At 56.2% G+C, this 16,623-nt stretch overlaps 1 protein-coding gene across 1 annotated transcript in view; it reads left to right on the top strand.

The window, feature by feature from the left end:
* LOC116826585 (A.superbus venom factor 1-like) overlaps positions 1–16,623 on the top strand; it is a 47,334-nt gene that overhangs the window by 18,956 nt on the left and 11,755 nt on the right. Inside the window, exons 21-35 of the mRNA XM_032783391.1 lie at positions 261–473; positions 968–1,034; positions 1,650–1,739; positions 3,415–3,618; positions 4,658–4,733; positions 5,563–5,722; positions 5,910–6,005; positions 6,433–6,583; positions 7,377–7,540; positions 9,908–10,066; positions 10,390–10,449; positions 10,814–10,904; positions 14,590–14,641; positions 15,490–15,577; positions 16,306–16,395. Of these exons, the coding sequence (XP_032639282.1) occupies positions 261–473; positions 968–1,034; positions 1,650–1,739; positions 3,415–3,618; positions 4,658–4,733; positions 5,563–5,722; positions 5,910–6,005; positions 6,433–6,583; positions 7,377–7,540; positions 9,908–10,066; positions 10,390–10,449; positions 10,814–10,904; positions 14,590–14,641; positions 15,490–15,577; positions 16,306–16,395 (1,761 nt within the window). The remainder of the gene's footprint in view (positions 1–260; positions 474–967; positions 1,035–1,649; positions 1,740–3,414; positions 3,619–4,657; positions 4,734–5,562; positions 5,723–5,909; positions 6,006–6,432; positions 6,584–7,376; positions 7,541–9,907; positions 10,067–10,389; positions 10,450–10,813; positions 10,905–14,589; positions 14,642–15,489; positions 15,578–16,305; positions 16,396–16,623) is intronic.

The raw sequence follows: 16,623 nt of genomic DNA, 5'->3' as shown, positions 1-16,623 counted from the left end.
TCCCATAGCTTGGATCCAGGCTTCTGGTTCTGACCCATAATGGAGACCGGGGGCAGACACACAGTTTGGATCTGGATCAGAACTTCCCTAGAATGTGCAGGCATTTGGATCTGGGGTTTTGGATTCTGGTTCTCAGAAGGCCTAGGCACTTAGCCTTACTCTGAGGGTTTAGGTGGTTCCTGGAGCGATGCCAGACGAACCCACAGGATGGTTTCCCCCGGCGTGGCTTTTAACGAGGCTGCTTGGCTTGTGGCTCGCAGATCCGGGTGGAGCTCATGTACAACGAGAAGATCTGCAGCTCCAGCAGGCGCGACAGCCGGTTCCAGCAAGAGCTGATGATCCAAGCCGGAGCCTCTCGAGCCGTCTCCTACGTGATCATCCCCCTGGAGCTGGAGGAGGTGGAGATCGAGGTGAGAGCGGCTGTCCATGGGCTCCCCATCGCAGATGGAGTGAAGAAGAAGCTCAGGGTGGTGGTAAGTGTCAGAGATCGCTGGCTACAGGTTGCGGCATCAGCTGACTGGTTAGTGCTGCTGCTTTTAAGCTAAGCATGGATGGGCCTGTTCAGAATTTAGCTGAGAGACCTCCAAGGACGAAGTGGGGGTAACTCAGTAGAGGATGGTGCTAAGGGCAGTTGCACTGTAATGAACAATATGCTGGCTCAGCTGGCGCCACTTGCCCCTTGGAATTGTCCCTGGTACTAGGGGGAGGAGGGGCATTGTGCCCCTGGGGTGCTGGGGCTCAGTAGGGGATCGACTTGATGCTAGTGTGGGAGGGTAGCTAGGAGATGCCCACCAGCCTGCAGTTCAGTTCTCGGCAATTAGTCTGTAGTGGCTGGTGCTCAAATGTTCCCAGTGCTGGGGCTTGGTATAAGGATGATCAGGGGTGGGGGGGGTTAGGCAGAGACCTTGCCCATTGTGCCCCCCCTCAATGAGCCGTTTGGCCCCCGTCTGGCTTTTCTCTCCTGCAGCCTGAGGGCATGAAAATATTTAAGAACATCATGAGCATCCTGCTGGATCCTGCTGCCCGCGGCTCAGGTAGGACCTGCTGGGGCGTCACTTCCTGTGGAACTGAGCTCTGCTTCGAAATCCGCCACCCCCCTCCCGGGAGATCTGGTTGTTTATCAGATGTGTCAGGAGGAGCTGGTGGCTTTATGGGGCTGGTTCCACCTCCTCCCAGAGTCACAAGGCACCGTGCTGCGTTGAATGGGATCTGGCTGCCGTTAGTGGCTGGGCTGCAACTGATAACAGCCTACCACTGCAGCCAGCTAATGGAGCAAATCCTTTAGCTCAAGTGTGCCTCTGGGGATCTAGCCCAGGTAGCATGAGGGGTGTTAGAGGCAAAGTACAAATGAAACGAGAGCAGTTTAAAGAGCTGAGACGTTTCTGAAGGTTCCCCCCCATAACCAGTCTCTCCCTGCCCCCCAAGCAGCTTGTATATTTCATGGCAATGTGGGAAGCCCCAAAATTGCACATGGGAGGATAAACCTCTGTCCCTAAAATGCCCTAAATTAGGAGCCTTCTTTGGACATTGCAGGGCTCTGGGTAGCCGGCCAGAAGAGCCGCTCTGGGCACTCTGGTCTCAATTGCTCGCCATGCCAACCCTGATACGTTCCGGGGTGCTTCCCTCTGTGATCTGTGTGTTTCTTGCAGCCTCTGGGGAGCAGCTGGAGACAGTCGGGCCTGTGGACATGAGTAATGTGGTGCCCAACACCGAGCCAGTGACCTTCGTCAGCGTGAAGGGTAAGGATTTGGGGTGGAGGGGGGCAGGCAGAGATGGGTGCAGGAGAGAGCTGGTAGTGGGGTAGGGAAGATGGCAGCAAGAGGTCCCCATGCACCACATTTTAACCCATTAGCACCAGGATCAAGGGTTTTTTTGCCCAGCTATGGGCACTTAAGCTGTTTCTGATCAGCCCTCGAATCCCCCCACTGTGTGGCTAGAGAGAGAACACTCCCTAGCTTTCATCAGTAGCTCTCCAGGTGATTTACAAGGGCGGGCAGTCTCATTAGTCCAGGAGCAGTAGAAGGCAGGAGGGGCAGACCCTCTAGGGTGACCAGGTGTCCGGTTTTTGACTGGAACGGCTGGTTGAAAAGGGTCCCTGGCGGCTCCGGTCAGCACTGCTGACCGGGCCATTAAAAATCTAGTCGGCAGTGTTGCGGGGCTAAGGCAGGCTAGTCCTTACCTGTCCTGGCACCGCACTGTGCCCTGGAAACAGCCAGCAGGTCCGGCTCCTAGGCAGAGGGTCCGCGGGGCTCCGCGCACTGCGCCCACCCTGAGCAACAGCTCCACATTCCCATTGGCTGGGAACTACAGCCAGTGGGAGTTGGGGGGCGGTGCCTGTGGGTGAGAGCAACACGCAGAGCCTCCTAGCCCCCCCATCTAGGTGCTGGACCGGCTGGCTGCTTCCGGGGAACATGCAGCGTGGTCCCAGGACCGGCAAGGAGCCTGCTTTAGCCTGGCTGCGCCGCTGACTGGGGTAAGCCCACGCCCCAATCCCAAGCCTCAGCCCCCTGCCCCATCCCTGGGCCCCCTAAAGCTGGAGCCCCCTCCTGAACCCCAAACCCCTCATCCCGGCCCCACACCAGAGACCCCATCTCCAGCCCAGAGCCCGTAACCCTTCCTGTACCCCAACCCCCTGCCTCAATCCACAGCCCCCTCGCCCCCCTACATTCTGAATCCATTGGCCCCACTCCCCAGCCTAGAGCCCCCTCCTGTACCCCAAACCCCTCATCCCCAGCCCTACCCCAGAGCCCTCACCCCTAGCTGAAGCCGTCACCCGCTCCTGCACCCCAAGTCCCTGCCCTAGCCCAGTGAAAGTGAGTGAGGGTGGGGGACAGCGAGCCACCAAGGGAGGGGGAATGTAATGAGAGGGGGTGGGGCCTCTGGGAAGGGGCGGAGCTAGGATGTTCAGTTTTGAGAGATTAGCATGTTGGCAACCCTAAGACGCTCCTAAAAGTTGGGGGGCCACTGACATCCAAACTATGCCCCTACCTCCCACACTGCCCCTTCCCTGAGGCCTCACCCCTGCCACCTCTTCCCCGCAAGACCTCACCCCCTGCTCGCTCCTCTCTGTCCCCTCCCCATCGCTCACCCTTAGGGCCGGTAAAAAGTGATGTGGCCATGGCGCCCCCTCTTCTGGCACCGCTGGGTGGAGGGGACAGCACCCAACAAGGTGGGGAGGGGCCTGGACTTGGTGTTGGGGGGTAATGGGAGGAGGAAGCGGGACTGGGGGCATTGGGGAGGGGAAGCGGCTGAGAAGGGGGCTGGCTTTGAGGGGTGGGTGTGGGGCTTGATGCCCACCAGAGCAAAGGAGGGAAGAGTTGTTCTGGGTGGGCGAGGACTGGGTAGCAGAGGGTGGGGAGGGCCTGGTATGACAGGCTCTGCCCAGCTCTTACCCTCTCCGACCGGCCCGCCCAGGGGACATCGTGGGCGACACAGTGGAGAACTCCATCGACGGCGCCAACCTGAAGCACCTGATCCAGGTCCCGGCGGGCTGCGGGGAACAGAACATGATCGGCATGACCCCCGCTGTCATCGCCACCCACTACCTGGACAGCAGCCGGCAATGGGAGAGGCTCGGGGTGGATCGCAGGGCGGAGGCCATCAAGTTCATCACTCGAGGTGAATTTCTCTCTGGGTATGGGGAGGAGCTGGGCCGGGCACAGAGCGATAGTGCCGGGGCTCCTGCTGCTTGGGCACTGAGCTGCCCTGGCTGACTTGTCTGAGTAGAGCGGAGCTGGCTGGGAGCCCGGGGTCTGTAAGGGAGCCGGGCCCCAGTCCCTTGAGGAACCTCGTGGATTAGAAGCAGGAGCCTGATTCCCAGTTTCCGTGCTTGGGGCAGGGACGGAGTGGGCAGGGCTTTAAGCCCCCTTGGTGCTCTCCTTGTTCTAGGTCTGTGCAGGGCTTTTCCTGGCCCCTGGAGTGAGCAACAGCAGCCTTGAGGCTGCTCTGATTTACGCTGGACTAACCATAGTGCAGCATGCTCTGGCCATGCCTATAATCTGCCCCCTCCACCAGGAGGCTGGGAGCCAGATGGGAGCAAGACCCTGCACTGCAGCTGGGATCACCCCTTCATGAGGGGAGTCTCAGGGGTGTTACACTCCATGTTAAGACCTTGTCATGCTGCTAGAGGGAGCCCACATGTAAGTGGAAATCAAGCCCCCATTCTGTAAAGTCTGCCCTGAAGCAAATAGGCAGCCAGCAGTGTCTGAGAAGCACCGAGGTGACACACTCATCCTGGTCTGTGCTGCTTACGACATGCGTTGCACCAGCATCAGTCGCCTTGTGACAGTATTGCTCAGTGTCAGGGAGACTGAGATGCAGCATCTAACCCAACAGGGATGGGAATGTGGGTACTTGTGGCTAGGTCCTCATCCCTGGGGGGTGGAGATGCTGTGGCAATCTGTACTTTCCTTGGCTAGCAAGGAGCCCCGGGAGATAAGGAGATGAAAGAGCTACAGAGGGGTCTAGTGGTGTCAGTGGGAACTGGGAGTCACAATGGGGACTAGTGGGCTAGAGCAGTGCAGGGGTGAGCCTCAGGACTCCTGGGTTCCATTCCCAGCTGCGGGAACAAAGCGTGTACAGCTGGGCTGAGCACCTCAAATTGGGAATCCAGATCTTAACTTCTGCAGCTCAGGCCCCATCACTGGTCTGATTTCAGGGTACACCCAGCAGCTGGCTTACCGGAAAGCAGATAACTCCTATGCGGCCTTCACAAACAGACCAGCGAGCACCTGGTAAAGCATGGGGCACGGGAGGCAGAAACCTCGGGGGGGACTGGGGCTGAGTTGTTGTCCTAACACACATCTGACTCCAGAGACTCTCCACTAAAGTCTCCTGCAGGTGGAAGGCTGCTGGCCTTGTCACAGGGGGACTGGAGTGGGACCCAGAACACCTGGGTTTAATTGTGTCTCTTCCGCTGACACCTCCATGAGGGACCTTGAGCAAGTCCCTTTGTTGATCTGGCCCTCAGGTTCCCCATCAGTAAAATGGGATTAAAGGCCGTTCCTTTTGTCTGGTTTGATTGTGAGCCCTTTGGAGCAGGGACTGCCTCTGGCTCTGGGTCTGTGCAGCACCCGGCACAACGGCGCCCTGATCTCAGTTGGTGTCTGGGCAACACCTGAAACAATGAAGACCCCCCAGCTTGGTCAGGGTCTGCGCAATGCCTGGCACAATGGAGCATCCCATCTCATCAGGGTCTGTGCAGTGTACCCATTAGGACGTGGGTGGGGGCGCAGCCTTGGTTGGGATCCCAGGCAGTGCCCAGCATGACGGTGGGGTGGGGTAGGATGTAATCTCAGTTGGGGGCCTTCAGGTTCAACCACAAGACAGCTTATGGTCACTGTTTCGATTAACAAATGGTTGTTGCAAGGACTGGTTAAGAGATTGTTCGAGTCTCCAGGGCTTACACCCAGCTAATAGCAATCGCTATGGCATGCGACTCATCTCCGGGGGATATTAACCCGTTAGAAAGGGACCCTTCATTTAAAGAGTGACCCAGATTAATATGGGGTCGGGGTGGCTGACAGCTCCTCCCCTCTCACCCCTGCCTTTCCTCCCCGGCAGGCTGACGGCTTACGTGGTGAAGGTCTTTGCCCTGGCCTACGAACTGATCGCTATCGACCCCGAGGTGCTGTGCGGGGCTGTGAAGTGGCTGATCCTGTACCAGCAGAAGCCTGATGGGGCATTCCAGGAGGATGCCCCCGTGATCCACGGGGAGATGGTGGTGAGCTGCTCGCCCTGGGGGCAGCTGGATCTGGGGCTGGTGTCACTTTGCTCCATTATGGAGCAGCAGCTTGGGAGCTCGGGATCCGGGTTCCAAGTTTGGGCAGCACCTGGGAATGGGGCACACAGGGCCTCTGATGCAGAGCCTTCCGGAAACCCAGCCTTTCCTCTGGCTCCTCTCTCCCTAGGGAGGGTACCAAGGTTCAGAGCCGGATGCTTCTCTGACAGCCTTTGTTGTCATCGCTATGGTGGAGGCCAGAGACATTTGTCAGCAGTATGTGAAGGTGAGTCACGCGGCACGCGAGGCCATCAAGTCTAGCATGTGGCATTTTTTCATCTAGTGACAAGAATGTGGGACTAGGGGGTTGCGACCAGGGGACTGGGTGTCAGGACTCCTGGGTTCTTTTCCCAGCTCAGGGGTGGGAAGAGACGGGGCAACAGGACTCCTGGGTTCTATCCCAGGATGATTTGAGAGGAGAGTGGGGGTCTAGTAGTCAGGACAGGGGGCTGGGAGTCAGGATTCATGGGGCCTAGTAGCTGAAGCAGGGGGTTTGGGAGCCAGGACCCCTGGGTCCAATTCCTAGTTCTGCTGCAGATTCACCATTTAATCTCAGAAAATATGACTTCCCCTCCCCATGCCTCAGTTTCCCCAGTCGACACTGTCTCCCCTCTGGGCTCTAAGGTGGGCTCCGGGGTCTCGGTGCCTTTCAGAGCTTGGGCAGAAGCATCACGAAGGCTGGAGATTACTTGACAAGGAGCGTGAAAGACTTGAAGAAACCCTACTCTGTGGCCATCACGTCCTATGCACTGGCGCTGCTGGGCCACGCCGAAGCAGGAGAGAGGCTCATGGCATTTTCCACAGGTGAGTGAGTCTCTGGGTCCAGAATCCACGTCTGTGTCTCAGCCAGGCAGCAGGAAAGACGCTGAGCCAGAGCAAGTCATTGGGCTGACTAGCCTCGAATCCCCACTCTCCTTTGCTGTGCGGATCAGACCCACGGGCCTAGCTGGGCTGAGATCTCCCCCAGCACAGCACTGGGTCAGAGCCATGGGCCCGGCTAGGCTGGTATCTCCTGCTACCTCAACACAGGCGCTGAGTTTTTCTTTTCCCCATGGTGCTCCATCCCCGCTCTGCCCCTAGACCCTGCCCCCACCATCCTCTTCCCCCAAGGCCCCACCCTTGCTCTGCCTCTTCCCGCCCCTGCACCCCCTCCCCAAGGCACCTCTCTGCCAGCTGCATGCTGGTCTCTGCCCCCTCCCAGCCACCAAACAGCTGTTTGGAGGCACCCCCGATCAGCTGTTCAGGAACGCTTCAGATCAGCTGATCGGGGGTGCAGCCGACCAGCTGTGGCTCGTGGGTGCCAAGCACCCACTTTTTGTCCCGGGGTGCTCCAGCCCTGGCGCACCCACGGAGTCAGCACCTGTGCACCTCAGAGCAGAGCAATAGCCCCATCTTGCCTGGTGTCTCTTCCCCATAAATACACCATCAGATCACACCAGTGGGCCCATCCAACCTGGTATCCTGCCTCCCTGTCCCCAGAGTCAGGCCAATGGGCCCACCCAGCCCCATACCCCTCCGCGCTGCCAGACACACCAGGCTATTCTGCGCTAGCTGCTGGCTGTGGAGGTGACGGGGCAGGTTCCTCACTGCTCCGCAGGGGGAACACACTGGGCCGACCCCCAGTCTCGTCTCTACTCCATCGAATCCACCTCTTACGCCCTGCTGGCCTTGCTGAAGCAGAAGAAGTTGGAGCTGACAGGGCCCATTGTCCGGTGGCTGACGGAGCAGCGGTACTACGGAGGAGGCTACGGCTCGACCCAGGTAAATATCACGACTGCAGATCCCCAACCCAGGCTGGAGTCGGCCCATGTGTGACATGAGAAATGGCAGGGGCGGATCCGTCCGGCAGCTGGTTCTGCTGAATTAGCCCAGCTGCTGGCTGCAGCATCTTGCCTAGGTCCAGGGTATCATCCCATCTCTGGGGACATCGCGTGGCACGGGGGCTTCTGTTTGTCCCATGGGCGACTATGCCACGTCCTAGGGAGGCTTATGTAGTGGGGTGGTCTGGCCCTGCGGATAGGGCTTAGGACTGGGAGCCAGGATTCCTGGGTTCCCTTCCCAGAGCTGGGAGGGGAACGGGCTCCAGTGTTAGAGCAGGGGGCCCGGGATCCTTCCCAGCTCTTCCACTGTGTTGCTCCACGACTTTGGACATGCACTGTTCCTGCTCCCTGCCTCAGTTTCCCCCTCTGAAAAGCACAATGATCCCCCCTTTGTAAAGCATTTCCTTCCCGGAAGCCCAGCCTGTGGGTGCTCAGTGTGTTCCTCTGGCTCTGGGCAAGCTGCCAGCATCACGGGTGATGGGAAGGGGCTCTGGGGAGCTCCTTGCTAAAACCCCATGTCCAGATTGACATGAGGTGTGAGTCATTGTTCTGCTGCTGGGGGTTGGGCCTTCCCTCCCCCTTTCCCCTTCCAGCTCCAAGGAGTACGATCTGCCCCTCTTCCCCACCCCAGGATAACCCCCCTCAGACCCATTGCCACCACTGCATCTAGGAGAGAATAAATCTCTTTTGGGATTCCCCTCCACCCCCCCAGTCCCTACAAGGAGATATGTTACACCCTTCCAGTGCCTTTGCCCCCTGAAGGGAATGTGCCCTCCAAATTTGCCCCCTCCAGAGCCTTGCTCTCCTCCCCAAGGAGGGGTTATGCCCCTGCCCCAGGATTATCCCCTTTCCAAAGCCTTCATCTCACCCCCTCATTCCTTGCCAGCCTCCAACACTAGCTGTACCCCCTCCCAGTTCCTAGGAAGGCCCCTCCCACACCCTCTTGCCAAGGCAGTTTGCTATCAGCCCTTTGTTCTGCATAGGAGACAGACGGTTCTTTGTTCCAAGGGGGAAGTGCAGCCCGGCCGCCCTGGGTTAATCAAAGACTGAGGAGGCAGCTGCTGTGGGAACCTCTTGTTAAAATCTTGCCAGTGGCTCAGTGAACACATTGGCTGGTCCGGTGAGATTGAGATGGGCAGACTGCAGACAGTCTGACTTGGCTGTGGGAGAAAGGAGTTGGCCCCTGGCTAGCCCACTGTGGTGTTTGAACCCTCAGGAGCTAATGCTAGTCATGGAGTATTATTTGCTCCTTTTTTGCTGTGGCTCATCAGAAGTATGTGTTCACTCTGGTCCCTAATGATGGCAGCCTGCTGCACTCAGTGGCGAGAATGACTGACTGAAGCAGGCAGTCCACGGGTCACGTCGCAGAGTGCAGAGAATGAGTAAAGCATCTTCCAGGAACGACTTCTGTAGCCTAACAGAGTGATAGGGCTCAATGCTGGGATAACTGAGTGACGTTCCCTGGCCTGTGAAATCCAGCAGGCCAGACTAGATGGTCTAATGGTCTTGTCTGGCCGTATTGTTTGTTCTTGTTCTGCGTTCCTACACTAGATCAAAGCACCCTTTAGAACCCGGGGTTCCCCGTCCCACGAAGGTGCTTTACACAGTGACATCAAGTCACCTCTTGAGAAGCTGATTCAACTCCTTCTGTGTCTCACTAAAGGCATTTTCTCCAGCCCCTCGAATCATGTTTGTGGCTCTTTTCTACCCGCTCCAATATTCCAACGTCCTTTGTTGCACACATCAGAACTAGGCGCAGCCTCCCCCTGTGCCCCCCCCATTCCATCAATGCCCCACCCCTGCATTGCCCCTTTCCCTGATGTCCCACTCCTGTGCCGCCTCTTCCCCCCAAGACCCCACCCCCCACTCACTTCTCTCTGCCCCCTCCCTGTTGTCACTTGTCCAGTAAAAAGTGATGGGGCCATGGTCCCCTGCCCCTCCCCACATTCCAGTGCCCCCAGCGCAGTGTTTCAGTTGCATCAATGCCGAAAACTCCCCTCCCTGCTTAGTCACCACTCCACGGAGCAGCACAGTTCCCCTTTGTGGCCGTGACATAAGATTTTCTCTCCATTGCTGAGCCTCTTTTAGCGCAAATCACCAGCTGATGAGTAGAGCCCACACCCCCACCCACCTCCTCGGGGTCCAGCTCCCCAAAGCTGTAGCTTCCGCTGGCCTCCCTGGAGCCGCCACTGGATTTCTAACCTCCCTGCGCTCCATCTGCCCTGGCTGCAGGGGTCTTGCTGCCCGGTTTGCTGGGCGTTCCTCTGGGTCCTTGTGTATTCACCTCTGCACCCCTTCCTCGCGACAGGCCACGATCATGGTCTTCCAGGCTCTGGCCCAGTATCAGATGGATGTGTCAGAAACCAAGGACATGGCCCTGGACGTTTCCATTAACCTGCCGGGTCGGAGCAGGCCGCTGCTCTGGAGGATCAACAGGGACAACGCCATGGTGGCCCGGACAGAGCGGGTAAGTCCCAGGGGCGTGGAGAGGGGGGACTGGGCTGAGCGCCCCACATGGGTGAGGGTAGCATAAGGGTGAATGGCAGTAGGAGCAGGCATGAGGGGTCGGTGGAACGGCAGGGGGGCTAGCCTGCATGGGTGGGGATGGCACGGTCACCCTGGAGAGAGGCCACGGGGAGGGTGGGAAATCGGCCATGTGTGAGAGGCGGGGAGGGGGATGGCCCTGGGGTGAGGGGGTACCGGGAGGGGGGGCTGGAAACCCAGCCTTGCCCGGGGAACAAACCACTTGTGTCTCAGACAACGTGGACGCTAACCTACCCACTCCCACAGACCAAGCTGACCGATGGCTTCACCATCTCGGCCAAGGGACATGGCAAAGGGACCCTGTCGGTACGTATGGGCCGCTGAGAACCCTCCCGTTGGCCTAGGGAGCTCCTGGACGTACAGCACCTGGCTCTGAAAGCGCATTTCCCCAGCTGGCAGGGGTCCTCCTGGACCTGAGGGGCAGCAAACCCCCCCCCATCTCAGCGCTGCCCCCTGCTGGATGGATCTGAGCAGAGCTGCCAGGCAATGATGTGATTCGGGGAGGCCACGTCCCTTGTTCCATCCCTCTCTTCCCCATCCCGGGCTTCTCGGGTCTGGTCGTTTCTATCTGGCCCTGGGAATCTCGCGACAGCCTGGCTTTCCCCGAGACCCCCCCAGGCCGGAACAGCCTGGTCAATATCCCTCCCCTCATCGCCCCTTTCTTTCCCAGGTGATGAGGGTTTATTACACGCCCTTGACGGAGGGGGCGGCAGCCTGTAAGAAGTTTGACTTTAGCGTCTCTGTGCAAAGGGCACCTGACGGTAAGAGCTGGGATTCCTGATCGGGGGAGAGGGGGGTGCCAGGCCGCAAGACCCTGGTGAGAAAGGGGTTAACCTCCATGCGGCTTCCCCCTTTTCCGAGCTGGCTAAAGAACAGAGCCCGGTCACCAGGCCTCAGTGGGTCACAGCTGAGAATGACAAATTCAGGACAAACTGGTGAAGAATAGAGCAGACTCACTCCTTACCGTGGTTATTCTGTCACAAAATTATAGCAAGCCAGTAAGAAAAGTAAACGTTTGGCTCACCACCCAGCAGGGCTGGTGCAAGGAAGTTTCGCGACCTAGGCAAAACTTCCACCTAGCGCCCCCCCAAGGCAACTCCCCCCCCTCCGCCCTGAGGCACCCCCCTGTGGCACCTCCCCACCCCAGCTCACCTCTGCTCCACCTTCTCCCTGAGCACGCCACCCGCCCCCCGCTCTAATTCTCCTCCCAGACTTGCGGTGCCAAACAGCTGATTGGTGCTGCAAGCCTGGGAGGTGGGAGAAGTGGAGCAGCGACCACACGCTTGGGGAGGAACTGCTGTAAAAAAAAAAATTGGGGACACTGCTTTTTGGTGCCCCCAAATCTTGGCGCCTTAGGTAACTGCCTAGTTCGCCTTAATGGTAGCACTGGCTCTGCCACCCAGGCACTAGACTTGACGATGAGTGGTTACTGAAAACCAATTTACTCCAATTGTAGGGTCCTTCTCATCCCAAGAGATCAGCCACTTAGCCAGGTCAATCTATAACTCGGATTTTACCCAATAATCATCTTGATGCCAACCCTGTAGTAACTAAAACTAAAGGTTTAATAAGAAAAGAAAAGAAGAAGAGATAATAATGGTTAATTGATCATATACATACTAATAATTGCAAAGTCCTGTAGCAACGATGGAGTAGATGGCTGGCTTGTAAAGTCTCTCTGGGAACTTCCAAAAGACTGGAAGATCCTCAGTCCATAGTTCAAACTGCTCCTTCTAATTGTAAATCCACAGGCCAGAGAATCAGGGCAGGAAAGTGGCAAAATGAAGCCATCTCAGGGGTCTTTTATATCCTCTGCCATGTGCCTGGGGACGAAGTTACTGGCCTGAGATGGAGTCCCGGTCACAAGGGCATATCACCCCTCCTTGGGAAGTCTGATAATTCACAGGGGCAGCCATTGCCTGTGGGCCATCTGTTAGAGTGAAGTGTCCTTAATGGGCCATCACCCCTGAGGGGGGAGAAGGTGGGGGAAGGGAGGTATTTCCCTTGCCGGTAAGACTCAGACTTCTGGGTCTTGGGGCAAGGGAAATACCTCCCTTCCCCCTCCTTCTCCCCCCTCAGACGTTGCTCTCTGGCTAACTGAGAGTGCCCGATGTAATCTTTTTACATCACAATACCAAGAAAACCTGTCTCCTTTCTTCCCCACTGAGGCAAGCCTCAAACACAAGGGAACAGAGATAATCCTACCTCTTTCCCTCCCACCCCTCGCTGGTGCTGCCGAGCCCCCCCTCCGTAGATCTAACACAAAGAGAATCCCCTCTCCTTGTACCTTAATCTACCCAGAGAGAAAACTCAACCCAAGTTTTAAAAAGAAAACTTTATATAAAAAAAAAGAAAGAAAAATACAGATAAACTAAACACTGCATTAAGAGATCAGTACAGGGATATGGCTTATAAGAAAATAGGAATAAACAGTCTGATTTAAAAGATAGCCAATTTAAACCAGTCCAGCAAAACAACACACATGTAAATACAAAACAAAGCATATAACAGCCTATTGCCTTGCTACCTTTGTACTCACACTTTGGTAGACGAAAGTTAGAAAGAAGGTTGGAGTTAGAAGAAAAGCTGTTTCACACCATAGCCGGGAGAAACAAAAGACTCAGAGTCCCCAATTCCCGCCCCTGACTTTTAAAAAATCCAGTTTTCTGATTGGTCCTCTGGTCAGGTGTTTGGTTCCATTTGTTCACCCTTTACAGGTAAAAGAAAATTAACCCTTATCTATCTACTTATGACAGTGGGCCATTTGTTAAGAGTGAAGTGTCCTTAATGGGCCATCACCCCACAGCTGTCTAGCCTTGATGTAAATCTTATCTGATGGGTGTTGTCCAGGAATCCAGCACAGGTGTAAGATACAAGTCCCTGGCCAATAGTCATAACTTCAGGTACACAGATAATACATGCATATAAACACGACAATCCTACTTAGCAAATCAGCACCTTTCCATTGACACCTCACATGACACGCTTTGACAAGGCTTGTTGCAATTGTGTAACAGTGGCCTTCTCATTCATCAGTTCAATCCGACAGCATCACAAGCTGTTGGGACTGAGGCTGTTTCAGAACCAGGTTCCAGCTGCTTGCTTGGGGCCTGCTTGGAGCAGGGAGGCACAGGCCAGGTCTGAGCAAGGGGTTCTCCCAGAAAGGGTCCCCTTGGCTCATGATTAGCCAGAAGCCACAAGGGGCTGCGGAAGCAGGTTGGGGTGTGGATGAATTTCCCCACTGAAAGAAAAATTGCTTTGTCTACAGGCTTTGATCTCAGAACCTAACTATGCCCCAGTGTGGTGGGGGAAGTGTTAGCCACTTAAGAGACGGGGAAATTGAGGCACAGGTCACTCAGCAGCACAGTTGGATATAGAATCCTGGCTCCTATTCTCCACCTGGACTATTAAACCCTATTCCCCTCCCAGAGGCAAGGATAGAATCTAGGCGTTTTGAGTCCTAGCTCCCCCTGCTCTAACCATTAGACCTCTCCCCTCTGCCACAGCTGGGACTAGACCCTGACGCTCCTGATTTGCATGCCAGTAACCACAAGGTCCTTTTTTTTTTCCTGTGAATGAAGCAACCGCACTTGGCAAACAAACTAGTCACAATTGACACTTCTCTGGAAAACCGTTATCAGAGACTGAAAAGATTAGGGCTGTTTACCCGAAGGGAGGAACTGAGGGGATGCGAGACGCATACAGAGGAAGGAGGCTAGTCAAGGACCCACGGTTCAATTCTGTCTGCCATAGATTCCTGTTGGACCTTGGGCCAGTCATTTAGTCTCTCTGTGCCTCAGTTTCCCTATCTGGAAATGGGACTTCCCTCCCCCACAAGGAGGACAGACTGTGAGGTGCTCAGATACTAGGATGATGGTGCCCGGAGAAATACTTCGAAGAGAGAGGAGAAGTCCTGTGTGGTAAGAGCAATAACCCGGAGCTCTTATCTAGTGCTTTTCATCAGTGGCTCTCAAAGGGGCAGATATTTAAAGGTACTTAGGCTCCTAGCTCCTATTGAAATCAGGAAGAGTTAGACACCAACCTACCTTTAACTGTCTGGCCCCAGGCACTTCCCAAAGGAGATACAAGGACAAAGAGGCACTGAAAGAGAGACAGGGAACCACACAGGACAGATGAGAATCATGTCGCTTAAATGAGTGACTGGAAGGTGCCCAGACGCTGCGGTGATGGGAGCAGGATAAGGGCCAGTGTAGAACAGGCTGGGATAGTTCGGTACCCATCTTGTGTGACTGTGTCTGTAAGGGGGGTGGGGGAATCCCTGAGGAGCGGGGAGTCCTCCCCTGGGAATAAATTTGGGACGATCCTAGTGCGTTTCCTCTCCGGAACCATTTTTAAATGTGCTGGGAGGTAGGTGGGGGAGGGAGGGGGGACACCATTGATGAGACAGGAATGTGACCCCCCTGCTGTGTTGCTGGGTCTTTGCAGCCAAGAAGCCAGAAGGGGCCCTGGACTCTGTGTTCATTCAGATCTGCATGCGGTGAGTCACCCCCGGTCATCTCCCCCGCCACAGCCGCTCCCCACCCTCGAATGGTGGAGAGTGTGTCAGATCCTGGCTTGAGGTGTGCGGCCATGTCTCCGTTCAGTGCAGGGTTCTCAAATGGTGGGTGACGGGCCGGCCCCGTTTTAATGGGGTCGCCAGGGCTGGCATTAGACTTGCTGAGGCCTGGGGCTGACTCAGGCTTCAGTCCCCACTCCTGGGGTCATGTAGTAATTTTTCTTGTTAGAAGGGGGTCGCAATACAATGAAGTTTGAGACCCCCCCTGCTCTAGTGGTTACTGTCCCTGTAGCAATAACTAACGGGAGTTAGGCACCTAAATACCCTGGAGGATCTGGACCCTGGGGCCGGCAACCTGCAGCAGCCAGCATGATTTCCAATCCCCCCCTCTCCTCCAACCCCGTTCAGCTTTCTTTTCCTGGCTATAGGGCCCACCTCCAGGCTGGCCGATCTCCGTGGCTGTACCCCGGCTGTTTGGGGTACAAGCTCTAGACTGCCCCCTAAAGGGGTAGTACTCTCCTCCACAGCTCCCCAGGGGGTTATTTTTTTGGGGGGGGTGGCCGCCAGGATCTGCTTTCCCCACCCCTGCCGCTCCCCATGGAGGTTTGTCCGGCAGCCATTGACGCCCAAATTGGTGCTGCTTGGGATCCACGCATCCCCTCTCCTGCGGCAGCCAGGAAGGGCCGTGGAGACAGCCTGCTGGGTAGCAGCCTCCCCAGTGGCTTCGTCCAGCCAGCGTCCACTCGCCAGTGCCAGTGGCCTACCATAGAGGGATCTGCTTTGTTGCCTGGTGGGTGTTTTCCTAGCCAAATCCAATCTGCATCCTCCAGGTTCCTGGGAGCGGTGGATTCCACCATGACCATCCTGGACGTCTCCATGCCCACCGGCTTCTCTCCGGACATGGACGACTTGGATAGGGTGAGCCCCACCCCCTCAACGTGCGGGAAGTCAGCTGCTCCCCTGGGACCAAGCTAAGAGTGGTGGTGGTGGTGATGGTGGTGGTGGTGGTGGTTCAGGCAGGGAGGTTAAACTCTTCCATGCCAGGATCTCACACACACAAACTTAGCAATCTGGGGAGGGCATCACAACCTCCTGATGCTGTCTTGGTCATGACTCAGGGGCTTGATGCCTTTCACCTCTTGGTCATCCTCGGTCACAGACTCCGACCCAGCTTCGGGCAGCGGTAGCTGTTCTCAGCTGGTGGCTGTTTGGTGGGTTCTCAGCCTGGTTCCTAGTGGGACAGGAATGTCACTGTGTCATTGGCATGAACCAGCCCCCTCGTTGGCAGCCCCTGTGTTGGATGGACCATGGAGATGGTGCTCCCCTCTCGTTCCTAATGCGGGGTCCCTCCCAGGCAGGATTAAACCACTTCCAGAGAGGGTGAGAAGCGCAGGAGAACTCACACTGTTGATGCCCTGACCAGATGTCACAAGAGGAATCAGACCCTGGGGATGTCAGTCAGCCAAGCCTTGTTCATGGGATCAGAGTGGAGAACAAGAAGCAGATAGTATGGGGTGGGGAAGGGGGTACAAAGCCAGGAAGGGCAGAGCTGGGCACCCCCAAAGCTTTGGCAGAGATGGGGGCCGAAGTGGGCACCGTCCAGCTTGTGGATTCTGCTGGCTGATCCGTTTGGTTTCCATGCCCAGCTCACGAACCGTGTGGACAAATACATCTCCAAGTTTGAACTGGACACGGACCTGTCTGAGAGAGGCTCCCTCATCCTCTATCTAGACAAGGTATGGCTTGGCCATCCCCTGCTTCTTTCTTTCTTTCTTTCTTTCTTTCAGTCACATTTAGCCCGGCTCTACACTACGAATTTAGGTCGAATTTAGCAGCGTTAGAGTGATTTAACCCTGCACCCATCCACACAACAAAGCCATTTTTGTCGACTTAAAGGGCTCTTAAAATTGATTTCTGTACTCCTTCCCGACGAGGAGATTAGCGCTGAAATCAACATTGCCAGG

The sequence above is a fragment of the Chelonoidis abingdonii genome, chromosome 26, assembly GCF_003597395.2.
Source record: "Chelonoidis abingdonii isolate Lonesome George chromosome 26, CheloAbing_2.0, whole genome shotgun sequence".
NCBI classification, from domain to species: domain Eukaryota; kingdom Metazoa; phylum Chordata; order Testudines; family Testudinidae; genus Chelonoidis; species Chelonoidis abingdonii.
This window is presented reverse-complemented; position numbering and strand designations above follow the sequence as displayed.